The sequence below is a fragment of the Carya illinoinensis genome, chromosome 4 (genome assembly GCF_018687715.1).
Source record: "Carya illinoinensis cultivar Pawnee chromosome 4, C.illinoinensisPawnee_v1, whole genome shotgun sequence".
NCBI lineage: Eukaryota > Viridiplantae > Streptophyta > Magnoliopsida > Fagales > Juglandaceae > Carya > Carya illinoinensis.
This window is the reverse complement of record NC_056755.1, coordinates 42,161,409-42,176,750: the sequence shown is the minus strand read 5'-3', so window position 1 is coordinate 42,176,750 and position 15,342 is coordinate 42,161,409. Positions and strand designations below refer to the sequence as shown.

The 15,342-nt window shown below is 34.1% G+C and overlaps 2 protein-coding genes across 2 annotated transcripts; both read right to left on the bottom strand.

The window, feature by feature from the left end:
- Positions 1-7,244: 7,244 nt before the first annotated feature.
- Positions 7,245-9,330, bottom strand: LOC122306724 (phospholipase A1-Igamma2, chloroplastic-like). The gene is made up of 2 exons (XM_043119229.1): positions 7,904-9,330; positions 7,245-7,731 (listed from the first exon to the last, which is right to left on the bottom strand). Exons 1-2 carry the CDS (start codon positions 9,247-9,249, stop codon positions 7,455-7,457), a joined length of 1,623 nt encoding a protein of 540 aa, XP_042975163.1. The 5' UTR covers positions 9,250-9,330; the 3' UTR covers positions 7,245-7,454.
- A 4,008-nt stretch (positions 9,331-13,338) lies between these two features.
- LOC122306524 lies at positions 13,339-14,382 on the bottom strand. The gene is made up of 3 exons (XM_043118952.1): positions 14,127-14,382; positions 13,866-14,034; positions 13,339-13,372 (listed from the first exon to the last, which is right to left on the bottom strand). The coding sequence occupies exons 1-3, from the start codon at positions 14,380-14,382 to the stop codon at positions 13,339-13,341; spliced, it is 459 nt and encodes a 152-aa protein (XP_042974886.1).
- Between the last annotated feature and the right edge of the window lie 960 nt (positions 14,383-15,342).

Below are 15,342 nucleotides of genomic sequence, written 5' to 3'. Positions count from 1 at the left end.
GATCATTTTAATATTGTTCTAAAAAATATGTAACTTTTTTTAATTAATATTTTCAAGTTTTTTCTTAGGGCACGTGCCAAGAAGACGTGGTAATTTGTTGAGCTGACTATCGATCTTAGTATATTTGGATTAAAAAAATAACTTTTGAAAACTTGATGTCTATTTTCGAACAAAATTGTTCGGATTCGGGCCCACAGCTTACACGGATAAAAAAAAGATAAGGGTAGATTTATGAATGAATGTTAATGTTATTTGAAAGCATTTACGTAAATAATTTGATTTGTAATATTTATATTTTAAATTTATTTTTTAAATTAAATTATTTCACACAAATAGTATGTGACGTAAAGGTCTTCTTCAAATAGAATTATTCTTAATGTTAATATTATATACGTCAACAGTATATTAGAAGCGGCTCAATACAAATTAAGGTTTAAGATAAAATTTAAATAAGTTTTTCTTAATTATAATAAAATAAAATATAAATTATTATTTGAAATATTTTCATTAAAATTATATTTTATTTAAAATTCTTCAATAATTTTTTGAAGTTATATTTAATACAATACCTTAAAATGAGATGTCAATACAAATTATGTATCTCAATTTAGTAAGATATTAAAAAAGTTATTTAAAAATATAAATAATTCTTTGTATTGAAAATTAAATTTAATATTACGAGACCTTGTACACATTAAAAAATATAAAAGTAATTTAAAATTTTATTTAATAAAATGACTTATTTCTTTTTCCAAAAATACTTTAAAAAAATTGCACCTCGCTTTTATTTTTAGAGACTTTACATAAGGTGGGACCTTAGAGCACTCACAATGGGTTTTGTAAAACCCATTTTTATGTAAAATATAAAGAAAAATGGTCTAAAACATGCATCCAACGGATGCTTTATTTTTTTTCTATTTTACATTTGTGTACAGTGTTGCCTCTAGATGTAGAAGCAACTGTACACAAATGTAAACATATTTTAATTGTTTTCTATCTTTTCTTGTACTTTTTCATTAAAATTGATTTCTTTTATTGTACTTTTTCTCTTATAAAATATTAAAAATTATAATATTAAAATAATATGAAGAAAAAATAGATAAGTTGATGTATAATGTATTGTAAAAATCAGTATGTAAAATAAAAAAAAGTGAGATTTAGTGATGTATTTTAAAGAATAGGGTAAAAAATTCATTGAGAGTGCTCTTAGGCAATACCATTGAGCTGGCCTTGCAGTACATAAATTTTCACGTACCTTCTATTTTCTATGTCGGCAGTGTGCTTATCACTTCTCATTTCTAAATAAAAAATTCTAAATACAGTCATTTTTGTGCACTTTTTTGTGCATTCCAGTGATATGATTGGTTGGATATTAAAAAAAAAATTAATCCAACCAATCATATCAGTGGAGTGCGCAGGAAGTACGCAAAAGTGATTGTATGTAGCATTACTCTTTGAAGAAATTTTGTTTACTTGATAATTTTATGTAACTTCTTATCCGTTCTATTGACATTATATTAAAAAATATTATTAAATATAGAAAATATTTATCTACCTTATATTATAAAATAGTTTTGTACTTAAAAAGATGTAATAATACACATATAATTAGTTTCTATCGTAAAATTATATAAACTAGCCTCGTTTGGTTATGTAGTTCAGATGAAATGAGAAGAGATGTTTTGTTAAAAGTTAAATAAAATATCGTTATAATATTATTTTTATTTTGAGATTTGAATAAATTGAATTACTTATTATATATATATATATATTTTGTGTAGGATTTTAAAAAAATTATAATGATTATATAAGATTAAATAAAATGAGATAATTTAATTTTATATAATCAAACCAGCTACTGTTCGAAGAGGATTTAATCAAGATATGGCTTTCAACAAATGGTACGAGGGTGTTATTACTTGACACATTAGCACTAGCATTGAATTAGCTATCTAAAAGTTAAAATTTGGTGAATATGTCACTTTTTAGTTTTTAACTAATTACTCAAAATTTAAACTCCATATTGGATTAGCTATTATACTTTCTATAATAATATTTTTTTTTCTTTTTCATATTTAATGCAATTTTATTTATTTAAATAATTTTTTATTTTCATTTTCATAAATCTCCAACAATATTGTGCTAGAATGCACTTGATGGTGCTGGATGAATTACTATGTGGGAGCCATGAATAAAAACATGACTACCATTTCCCTTTCCTAATATATAAATGGCGGAGGACGTAGTAGGTAGAATCTCATCCGAAAATCAAAACCCAAGATATGTATGAGCTGATTCAGAAGTAATTCAAGGAGAGAAGCTTTGAAGTAGGAAAGAGCCATGCGTGAGAGAATGAGAAATTACTGTTGATGGGATCACGTGGAAGCTGTGCGGCGTTGATTGAAGAGCTCTATGTGAAGAAGATGAGAGAAATTATCCTAAGATGCAATAAAGCTGAACGAATTCATGAAAATAACAAAACAAAGATGTAGAAAATGGCGAGGACCTGTAGCTCAGAGGAAGAGAACACTAGAGAAGAAAAAAGATTAAGTATTGGCCGGGAAGGGAAGAAATTGTGAGAAGAGAAGTATAGCGAAGATCATGTTACAGTTCAGCTTGAGAAAGAGAAAATAACAAAAAAAATTATTTGCTTGACCTCTTGGAATTTGTGAGGGTGGAGAAATTCTGCTTCTGCATGGAAAACAAATTTGCGCGAAGAAAATTGAAGGGAAAGGTAAAATGCGTGGGAAATGAAAGACTGAAACAGAAGGAAAAGTATTTTCAGTTGAAATGATATAAAAATAAAATAATATACAACTTTGCTACAGGGCACTTCAAATATGAAGAATTTGTTTGTGTTACTGTAGATGATAAAAACTTGGATGGCCCATTTTAACTCACTACAAGAAATCGGACATTTTTTAATAATTTTAATTTTGTTGGAAATAAAATTGTTGCAATAGTTTATTAAAATTAGCAATTTCGGTACGTTGTAGACTTTTAAAACAGTAATTTTTTTCACTATTTGCGGTGATTTTTGATTTATTGCAACGGAAAAAATTGATGCAAAATAAAATACATGTACACGGCCAAAATTTGCAGCAACTTTTTGTGTTATTACGATGATTTTTGAAACTGGATGTAAAGTTTTTGTTTTGCAATGCTGTGATTTTCGCTAGCATTGAGATTGTCGCGCCAAACGCCCTATTTCACTTTTAATTTCCTCCCAACTTTTGTTTTTCTCCCGTGTTTGCCCACTCAGACTAATTTTGGAGCCCTTCTGCACTTTGACCCTTTCCCACCAATAAGATCGCAAAGTCCATTCTCAATCCACCCCAACAAAAACCCTTCCCAACATTCTCTCATGGCTTGAGCTCCTCCTCCTCTTGCCTGGGTTATTGATTCTCCCATTCGCATTTCCCCACACCTACCTTCTCTAGAGCCATTTTTGGTTCACCAAATTCAAATAAGATTTTGATCTCCCAATCGTAAACCCTAGTGTGCACACGACTAGAGGTGTAACCGGTCCGGTTCGGTCCGGTTTTAGACAAAATCTAGGACCGAACCGGTAGGCACCAGTTTTACATTTTTCAAAACCGATTACGTACCGATTACCTTCCTAAACCGGTATTCCGGTTTTACTGGTTTCCGGTCCGGTTCGGTCCGGTTTTAATAAAATATATATTTATTATAAAAAAAATCTGTTTATAAAAAAAAAAAAAAACTGCTATGTCAAAAAAACTACTATATAAAAAGACTGCCATGCAAAAAAAAAAGTGCTATGTAAAAAATTTATGCTATTAGTATAGCTTTGGTATGGCTTTATATAAATTATATGCTAATATATATAATTTATATTTATTTACTAATGTCTTATGTACTTATCAAAAAAAATATAAAGAGTTTTAAGTGTATTAGGCCATTAAAATTTAGTAATAATATTTAAGTGATTTTCTTTCTTTTTAGGTTCTTACTTCTTATGAATCTATGATAAAATGTTATTAATAAATAATATATATTTATAATATTATATATTTAAAGCATATGATCAATTAAATTTTCATGTTTGAGATTAAAATTTTATTTTATAAATTAAAATAACACTATCTTATATATAATTATAATTTATATTATTATATATTATATATAAAAAATTATATATAATATAAAATATATAACATATAACATTAAAAAAATAAAAAAATATACACATATTAAATAGTACCGGTCCGGTCCGGTCAAAAAATGGCCGGAACCGAAACCGGACCGATTCCGGCCGGTTTTTCATTTTATGAAACTGGTTCCGGACCGGAACGGTTCAAAACCGGCACAACCGGTCTGGTTCGGGCCGGTCCGGTCCGGTTTTCCGGTTTACCGGTTAAAATTTACACCCCTACACACGACCTTCCATTTAATTTGGTTATTGTCTTCGTTTGGAAAGCTAGGTCCTACGTTTCCACATTTGTTGGAATAGACGATTCCGGGCCTCAATTTCTAGTCCCAAGTTATCAGTTCTCTATTTTCAAGAATGATCAATCGAGACTCCAGGTATCTCCTATTGCCACTGAATTTATCTTTCCCCCTTTATGAGTAGGTTGCATTACAAAAGTTGTCATTTTTAGATGTATATGAATTTTTTTTCCTCTATGAAACTGATGTACATGTGCTTTTGTTTGAGATATACGGGTTGTGTATCTGCCTCTTGTGTTTGGATTGCTCAATCAATTGTGGGTATTAGATAATTTGATTATTTAGCAAATAGAACTTCTTTTTGCTGAACCAGAAGCAACTCATCGAACAACAATACCCAGAAAAGGTCTTGTAATAAAGTTGTCTTATTATAGTTTTGGGTGACTATTTTAGATCATGATGTCAGTATATTAATCATGTCTCTTGGTAGTGATCGAGCCCTCCAGAAATAAAACTTGAACCTCCGAATCCCTCTCCACGCAGCTTGAAGATCTAATATTCCTGTTTTACATCGATAATAGATATAAATACAAATTGGTCTTCGCATGCAATATCTTCCTTTTGGGTCAATGAAACATTCAATGTACCTTGAATTCTCCTAAATTCCATTAATTGACTCAATTTTGTTTCCAATTAGTAATATTTTAAAAAGAGAAGTGAAATACAAATTAATTCACAACTACTTCACAGCTCCGTAAGAAAATAATTACGTACTTCTAAGAATTCAAACACTTACATACATCAAGTCAAAGAAAGAGTAAGAAAATATTTCAAATAAAAATCTCATTAGATTATAGTACCAGTTTCTTGTTATCTGAGCAAACTATTAACATAGGTAAAAAATAATATACATGTCATGAGGCTATGTTGTGCTTTCCATACACTCATGTTTGATTGAAGTAGTGTGATACAGAAAAGGAAAATATATTAGATTTTGAGGAATTTAATGGATATGGTTATATTCATGCATTCATTCATATTCTAATAATATAACCTTAGATATAAAAGAAATTTGTGTCCAAATACTATGGCACTTGGTTTTTTTTTTTCATTTGTTTTGGGCAAAAAAAATCATTAGTTTTCTATTAGAGAAAATTCGATCTATATTTTTTTTTTTTTTGGGTTTGACTATAAATCAATTGGGTTTACTAAATTCAATTTGTATTCCTTGATCTGAGACCTTGTTGAGGCTATCGTGATCTCGGAGACCCAAAGTACTGAAGCCGATGCGACAGTACAAGGCCATACTTGTTCCAACCATAGCACTATAAGCGAGCCCACTGAGCAGCGTGTGCTCCGCACCGCATCCATGCTGGATCAACGTGCATTCGTCTTTTGATTTTGAGTTGGGCACTCGACCTTTCTCTTCGGCTTCATCCTTACAGACGCAGCTTGTATAGAGCAAGAATAATTTGTTCTTATAGAAAGCTTGAAATTTGAGGAACAAGAACCACACTTTTCATGCCCAGTGTTGGAAGAGAAAATGCCATTTCTTCAGATGCTACAAATTGTGGGATCTCCTCACTTTTTGCCTTACAAGGAGCCCAACTTTTACTGTTGAGACTACAACACCTTACAAGTGGGTCTTTAGATTTGTATATTTTCTCTTATAAAATCGGATGATTGATTCTCTGTTTTTTTTTTTTTTTAGGTAAATGTTTCTCTTGTTTTAAGGGAAAAACTTGTTAATTTGTTGATGTAGTGCAGTGAGAAGTTGAATATGCTAACACAAAGATATCACAGCTCTTTGTAAAACCCAGATAACTAATCTGGTATCACATGAACATCGGTCAGTGGTGCGAAATTCGTCTGGGTGAAATGGTGTGAAATCTGTCGGTGTCGAACTGAGATGGTGGCGGGGGAACTGACTTTGCTCTTGGGCGGTGGTGCAAAGAGACGTAAGAGATGAAAGGGAGGGGCAGCGAGCAGTAATTTCCGATAGAAGAGATAAAACAAGACTATGCAGAGGCGACATGAGTTTCATAAGCGAGGGGCTTGTGGTGACCTAGCTTTCTATTGTGTGTGGTTGTATCTATTCTCACTTTTGTGTGATTTCTGACGTGGTAGCTCATAAAAGGAGGGCTGATACTCTTCAAAAAACAGCCCGATCGGTTAGAGGCGGGACTGTTGTTGGAATTGAATATTTTTAAGACAAAAAGAATTAGTAGATTACAATGAAGCAATATGTGGTGGTGATTGATGTAAATAAAACGATAGTAGAAGTCAAGTCGTACAGGGCGTGGAAGCAAATAATGTACGAGATTAATGATGAAAAAATAAATAATGATTGATTAAAGCTACGTTTGGATATTGAGAGTATATCGAATACTCTTAATACTTCTCACTACTATTTATTACTTTATTATTACTTTTCATCTATTTTTATTATTATTCATTATTTTTTATTACTATTCATTACTTTATTATTACTTTTTATATATTTTTTATTACTATTCACAACTTTTTTCAACAGTCAAATCCATCCTAAGTGTGTAGGAAGCTTTTAGAGAACATGTGTTGACTGAAAAAGGATACCAAATGACAAGTTAAATATGAAATTTATCACAAACAGAAAAAGAAATGTTGCAAGAGACACTAGAAAAGCCATGGTTGATTAGATGCCATGATAAATAACAAGTTAGAAATGAAATTGGGAGAGAACAATTTGCATTTATGTGAGTCATATTGTACAAAGGAAGATTCTATTTATACGTGAATGAGGTTAGAAAAAAATGAAAATAAAATAAATCAACGATTCTATTTGATTTATTATATAAATTAAATATGTTAGACACTAAATTATATTAATATTCCATCATAAGTACATATAATAACATTCTAATACATCATGACAGATACAGCTGGAAATCTAAATCTGTAAAGCTTGCCTGAGGTGCCTAAGACAATTGATTTTATGACTTACTTAATTTGCACTTGTCCCTAAGATGATGATCAGTCAGCCCAGAATAAACTTTTTTTTTTCCCTAAGCAGCAGCAGCAGCATCCCCATATTGATCATCTGAAGCCAGGTCTAAACACTTCACATGATCATCGTCCGGAGTTCCATGACAATAGTGATCATGTACTCGGCGTTCGGGCTGCACCCAGTGCCCATCCTTGTTCCTCACCATTCCCTTGTTTTCATCCTGCCTCCAGTGAGGCGGGACCAAATATTCATCTTCCAGGAAATCAGAGGCTTTGTTCACCAATGCAATATCTCTTCCACATGCTAGCTCAAATTTATGGTCTTTTCCATGATATCTACATCGCATTATAAACCAAATTAATGACATTAACCCCACAAGAATAATGCCATGCATGCGTGCACGTACGATGAAGAATACATCTTAGGATTAGAATTTAGATCATTTGAAATATATAGCGTTTATCATGCAGAGAAGAGGAACGAATTATATATTGAGATTCAAATTACCCATCAAGCAAATGCAGGTGAGCCTCCAAATTATGTGCACGAACTGGATCATCATGAACAGCCCGCTTCAAGAACGGCGAGTTCCAGTGGTCCAATGCAAGCTCAACCCCAACGTGCGAGTAACTCCACGGCAACCACTTTGCAAACTTCATCATCACCGGGGGTGACCGCTCGTTGAAAAATAGCCCCGGCACCTTCGGCACCACGTCGTGAACATTCACCACCCTCAACACCTTCAAACCCAACGTCGACTCCAGCCTCTCCCTGAACACCACATTCCCTACTCTTGGACCCGCAAACGTGAACACGCACACCGGCACGACCGGCCTGTCCGCGGCTAAATCTTTCAAGCTCGTTTCAACGATATCGTACGCGCTTAGAAAGGCCAACGCAGCGCCGAGACTATGCCCCGTGATGGTAATGCTTACTTCTTCGTCTGCGTACTTATCGAGTAACCTTTTGACCTCGGAGAGTATCTGCTCCCTCGCTGAAAGCCTGCAATACTTGCAGTCCTCATCCTTTTCTGTATAGAGGTCTAAAAACCCTGTTTGGACTTTCGCAGTTGTATCCGGGCATGGGATTTTAGAAGAAATTGGCACTAGGAAATCCTTGATGTCCTCCATCCACTCTAGCCGTGTCACTGTGCCTCTCCATGCAATAGTTATGTCACGGCGGCCTAAGCGCCGGGAGGTTTCGTCGTTTGAAACAGCGATGTATCCCATCCAATTAGCGTGCTTGCTCCACACTTTAGGGGAAGCTGAATTCCTGAAAAAGTTTGGTAGATTGATGTTTGAGGTCGCCAACAGGTAGCGAGAGACATCGTAACCGATCTGTGACATTCCTAGGGAGTCAAAGAATTCACTTGGCGTGTACTTACTGGTGCCGCAGTACTTGGAAAAGGGGTTATAATCGAAGGCGTCGTAACATGCTTGTGCCATTTCGCCGTACCGGATCAGCTCCGATCGAAGACGCCGATCAATGGGATCGAGTAGGTCAACCCAGTCGTTTTGGCCGTGGATTTCACGCCAGAAATCGGCTATTTGGTACTCAGCTGCCGGTAATTGGATGGTGATTTCATGTTGATCTTCGTCATCTTGTTCTACTTGCGGTGTTGATCTCTCTTTCTCGGGCTCGGTGAGGTTGGTTGATAAGGATGAGTAGTCGCTTGTTTTGGGGAGTACGTTGAATTGTGTTGTTACTGTTTTTGTGTAAAAGTTTGAAACTCCAAGATGGTAGTTTTTTCGGAGAAATGGTACTGGAACATGAGTTATGGATTGGAGGGTGTTCTTGTTTATTATTGTACTGAAGGCCGGAAGGACAGTGCTAGAGAGAGGAATGGCTAACATGGTCCGTGAGATTATTATCAAGAAGTGAGGATCGATCGAGGAGATGCCTTAATTCTCTTCTGTAGAAGGAGATATAATTTATAAACATCTGGTCTGGAATTAAAGATGATATACATGCATGTTACTTTCTCACATTCTAGTTCACACATTAATACGATATATATCTGAACGTTATTTTATTTTTGTCCAACCGTTGAATTTTCAAAACTGGGAAAAGTCAATGCAGACTGCATGGCGGCCATGCAGGTTAATAGCAATATTATTGTCTTGATCTTATACATATAAAAGCGACTGATCATCAGAGAGCAAGTCCGATCACCTAGCTAGCTCGTGCGCGGTACGTACGTAAGAAAAAAGGACGGGTCAGTCTCGATCGAGTCAAATTAGGAAGGCATCATCTAAGGGTACGTATATATAATCAAAGCTGACCATGTGCACTTATCATCTACGGGCATTTTAGGCAATTTGTACTTATGCATGCAGATGCATGTCAATATATAGTTATATATATATATATATATATATATATATATTAATTAACCTGTCCATAGTTATTATATATGGAGCTCTAATTAAGTTTAATTTGTTTATATTATGTGGGCATGCAGGCCCGGCCTTAATTATATATATAATAGGGAAAATACTAAGATGTCCGAGAGGTATGACCAATAGGATTGACCGATAGTTGTTTTGTGTGTGTGTGTGTGTTTGTTTTTTTTAAAATATTTAAATGTTAAAAAACACACAGAAAACGACTATCAGTCAATCCTCTCGATCACACGGCCGCTCGGGCACAAGAGCACCAACCATATAGTAATATGCCATCCCGGCCTCCTGATCCCTTTTTCTCGTAAATTAAAACAACTATTATTTATATTAATGATGACCTTTTTTGCACTATATATCATGACAACCAAACCGTAAGACTTGTCATTTACCCAGTAATTTTTGAGTTGTTGATTGCTTTAAGATTCAATTGATAATATTATATATATACACACACACACTTGTAATGGCAAGGTGTATTAAGACTTGAGCCAAGAAACTTAGAGCTGCGTATTGTATTCATCAACTTAACTCTACAAAAATAGAAATGTGCTTTATATTCAAGCAGACAAGCAGGAAAAATAAAATTTAAAATATGTCATGACTAACTAACAGAATTGATCTTGAACTAAAGTAAAAGAAGTAAACAAAGCTATCTCTAATACCCCTCTTTCTAGCTGGAGCATGTATGTCAATAATGCCGAGCTTGGAGACTAAGGAGGAAAACAGAGGAAAACCTAATAGTTTAGTAAAGCAGTCAGCTAGTTGATGATGAGATGAAACATGAAATGGCTTCACAACTCCAGCTTGAATCTTGTCACGAATAAAATAACAATCTATCTCTATGTACTTCGTACGTTCGTGAAATTCAGGGTTATTAGCAATGTGAATGATAGCCTTGTTATCAAAATATAAAGCAGCAGCTTGGGAATGAGAGACCTGTAAGTCATTGAGTAAGGAGATGGGCCAAACTATTTCACAAACTGTTTTGGCCATGGCTTGATATTTTGATTCAGCTGATGACCTCAAGATTGTGAACTACTACTTAGATTTCCATGAGATGAGAGAGCTGCCAAGAAAAACATAGAAGCCTGTAATGGATCTTCTGGTGTCTTGACAACCAGCCCAATTCGAGTCAGCAAAGGCAGTCTAATGGAGATTGGAACTAAAAGAAAAGAATAAACCTTGTCCAAGTGAATCCTTAATATACTGTAAAACTCTTTGAGTAGCATGCAAACTAACTCAAAGTATGGACTGCAAAGGTGATGTCTGGTCTAATGATGGTAAGATAAAGCAATCTTCCCACCAATCTTCTATAGGATGTAGGATCTTGTACAAGAGGACTAACATCCTGAGAGAGCTTAAGATGTTGTTCCATGGGGGTTTTAATAGGTTTGGAACTAAGAACCTAGTATCTGATAAAATCTCTAAGGCATACTTCCTTTGAGAAATTGAAATTCCAGTTTTGTTTCTAGCAACTTCGAAGCCCAAAAAATACTTCAAAGACCCAAGATCCTTAAGTTTGAATTTATGATCAAGAAAGGCTTTGAAAATGTTGACAGACTCTATATCATTACTGGCAATAAGAATGTCATCCACATATACCAGTAAAGCAATAAAACTAGAGCCTTGAAGTCGTGTAAAGAAAGAATAGTCTGTTTTAGATTGTGTAAAACGAAGCTCAATGATGGTAGAGGAAAACTTAGCAAACTATTGTCGTGAAGCTTGCTTCAAACCATACAAAGACTTGTTCAACCGATAGACTCTCTTATCATTTTTATCACAAAAACTAGGAAGCAAAGACATATAAACTTCCTTCAACAAATCTCCATGAAGAAAGGTTTTATTGACATCTAATTGAATTAGATGCCAGCCCTTAACAACTGCTATAGTGAGGAGACACTTCACAGTTACCATTTTAGCAACTGGACAGAATGTATCAAAGTAATCAACCCCTTCTTGTTGTACATGTAAAACCTTTGGCAACCAATCTTGCCTTATATCTCTCAAGTGTACCATCAGATTTAAGCTTGACTTTATAAACCCATTTGCATCCAATTGGACTCTTTTCATGAGGAAGACCAGTTAATGTCCAAGTGTTGTTAGTTTCTAAGGCTTTAATGTCTTAAACCATAGCAACTCTCCAATGGGGAATTTTGACAGCTTAATGATAAAATTTGGGTTAAAAAATTGTGGAAAGACCTAAGGTAAAAGCTTTGTGTTTGGATGACAAATGAGAGTAAGAAACTGAACTAGAAAGAGGATATTGCTTACCTGATATAGAACCAAAAATCCTAGTTGAAGGTGAAGAAGGGCAAGCCTATGAAGATGCGAAGTGGCAATGAAAATCCTACAGGTAGGTGGGAAGCCTGTGTACTCTAGAAGATCGTCTAGGAAGAGATGGAACAGGTGAGGAGGAATTGGTTGGAACAGATTCTGTATGAAAAAAAAAAAAAGAAGATGGAGTGGAAATAGATTGATCAGGAGTGGAGACATAATGATTAGGATGATAAAAAGAGAGGCTTAGAAAGAACAAGAGAAGAATTTTGTGGGGAATCAATATTGTGAGTTATAGATTGAAAAGGAAAGATGTGTTCATGAAAAATAACATCCCGATAAACAATAATTGTACGGTTATCAAGATCATAAAGTTTATAGCCTTTAATGGCAAGAGAGTAGCCAAGAAAAATGCATATCCTAGCTCGAGGGGCAAATTTGATTTGTTATAAGCTAGGGTGGAGGCATAACAAAGGGAACCAAAAACCTTTAGATGAGAATATGTAGGTGGCTTTTGGAATAGTAATTCATATGGAGTTTTATTGCCCAACAGAGGTGAAGGAATCCTATTAATCAAATAGACTGCAGTAAGAATGCAATTTGACCAAAAAGTCAAAGGAACATTGGATTGAGAAAGAAGGGCACGAGCAACATTGAGAATGTGCTGATGCTTTCTTTCATCTACTGAGTTTTGCTGTAGAGTGGCTACACGAGATAATTGATGAACTATGCCTTTAGAAGAAAAGAATTGATGCATAGCAAACTCACTACCATTATCAGTATGAATGGTTTTTTATTTTAGAATCAAACTAATTTTCAACCATAGAAAGGAAATGCTGCAATAACACTCGAGCATCAGATTTGTATTTCAATAAGTAGACCCACGTGCTACAAGAAAAATCATCTACTATGGTTAAAAAATATTTAAAACCATCAATGACTGATATTGAAAAGGATCTCATATATCACAATGTACAAGCTAAAAAGGACAAGAGGAACTATGTTGACTTTGTGAAGGAAATGGTAACCTTTTATGTGTAGCAAGTGGACAAACAGAATAAGGTATGGTATTATGAACAAAATCAGTAGGTACAAGATGAGACAACAATTTTATTCTAGAAAATGAGGGATGACCCCAGCCTTTTATGCCAAATATTAAATGTAGATTGATTAAACTGTGAAACAAAAGCAGATTGATAGACAAATCTTTGGAAAAAAACAAGATGATCATCTGGTTTGTGCAGTAGGTACAATCCTCATTTGGCTTTACCCTTCCCAATCATTCTCCAATGGTAAGGTCCTGTATAAAGCAAACATTACCAGAGAAAACCAAACAAGAAGCTGATTTGGTTAACTGACTGACTGAAAGTAGATTATATTGAAAATAAGGTAAGCACATGACATTATGTAATATAAGTTGTGGGGATGGATGAATGGATCCTATAGGCATTTTGAAAAACTAGTTATTTTCAAAATGAAATGAGGTAAAAGGAGATGGGGAATGGACCATATAATTCGTAGCACCAGTATCGATGATCCAATCTCATGAGCAATAGTTGAATGAGACACTGTTTTGATGGAAAAAACAGAATGAAAGAAGGATTTATTCGAAAGGTGTTCAATAGAAGAGGTGGTCACATTTGTTGTCTCAGAAACAATAGAAGAGGTGGTCACATTTGTTGTCTGAGAAACAGAGGACTCAGAATTGAGAAGAGTCAGAAGCTATTGATATTGTTGTGGTGTAAGCGAGAAGGAAGAAGGATAATTTCCTTGAGCAATATCTAGGAGGATACCTGTGTAACTTGAAGCATTTGTCAATAGTATGCCCAGGAACAGAGCAATGAGAGCAAATAGGTCTATCTTTTCGAGTAGAAGGCTTATTTTGGTGGACATGTTTAGTGGAAGAAGAAAGTGCAGCAAATGGAATACTTGGAATCATCATTGAATCAATTTCAGGAGGATCTGGCCATGAACTTGAGAAAATGAATCATTCAGCCCCATCAAGAACCGCATAACATATTCTTGTTGGTGCATATCCATCAACGTACGCAAACCTCCATAGGACCACACAGGTAAGGGTCTATAGTTCAACTCATCCCATAGACCCTTTATTTGAGTGAAATAGGCACTGATAGAAAGGTCATTTTGCATTAGCGAAGAAATAGTCTTCTGCAACCCGAAAATTTGAGGTCCATTACCTTGAGAAAATCTTTCTTGAAGGTCAGACCACATTTCTTTGGCAGATTCCACATATATGACACTAGCGGCAATTTCTTTGGAAAGAGAATTGAGGATCCAAGACAAAATCATGTTATTGCATCTGCTCCAAGATGAGAAAAGAGGAGATGTTTATGATGGTTTAGTAACATATCCATCAATGAAACAAACCTTGTTCTTGGTAGTCAAGGCCATGAGTATAGATCTACATCATGTGTGATAATTAGTGACAAGAATAGATCCTGGACTATCACCTTGATGAAGATAGTATGGATTGGAAGGATCAGTAGGAAGGGGAGAAGATGAAACAGAGGAAGGATCAGTAGTAGACATGGTGTTTTGTGCAGGAAAGTGTTATTCAACTAATACCATATTAAGACTTGAGCAAAGAAACTTAGAGCTGCATATTGTATTCATCAACTTAACTTTACAGAAATAGAAATATGCTTTATATACAAGCAGACAAGTGGCCGGGAAAAATAAAATTTAAAATATGTGACTAACTAACAGAATTGATCTTGAACTAAAGTAAAAGAAGTAAACAAAGGCGCTATCTTTAATAACTTGCGCTGCACATGTGCTTAGTTGAGAAAATAAATATTTACAATTTCATACGCTCTTGTAAAAATATAATTATTATATGGTGTCCAGCAAGAAAATGAATGGATGAAATAGAAATATCAATCTAATGGAAAATAATTTGACAGTAAAAGAAATATATGGTCTAAAATATCTTAGTTAAATATAGGTAAAATTTTATCCATGTAAAAAAAATAGTTTTGTTTTAATGCCATTTTTTTAACTGCAAACAGTTTTATTAATTTTTTTTTTAACCACAATACAAATGACCAGTTGCAAATTAACAATTTTACTAATTTATTAAAAAATATTTATTAATCTATTTCATTTCTCAAAAACACTATAAGAAATAATAAAAATGCAAAATATTAATTGATTTTACATTCTCACACTTCTCAAAGTAAAATATTAATAATGACTTGATGCCATGATAAATAACAAGTTAGAAATGAAATTGAGAGAAAACAACTTGCA

Coding starts and splice junctions, on each gene's coding strand:
- LOC122306724 (XM_043119229.1), bottom strand. CDS start 9,249: ATGTTAGCCATTCCTCTCTCTAGCACTGTCCTTCCGGCCTTCAGTACA. Junction 7,732..7,903: donor CACCTGCATTTGCTTGATGG/GTAATTTGAATC, acceptor AATGCGATGTAG/ATATCATGGAAAAGACCATA.
- LOC122306524 (XM_043118952.1), bottom strand. CDS start 14,382: ATGATTTTGTCTTGGATCCTCAATTCTCTTTCCAAAGAAATTGCCGCT. Junction 14,035..14,126: donor ACCTGTGTGGTCCTATGGAG/GTTTGCGTACGT, acceptor GTTCATGGCCAG/ATCCTCCTGAAATTGATTCA. Junction 13,373..13,865: donor AAATGCTTCAAGTTACACAG/GTATCCTCCTAG, acceptor TGCTTTATACAG/GACCTTACCATTGGAGAATG.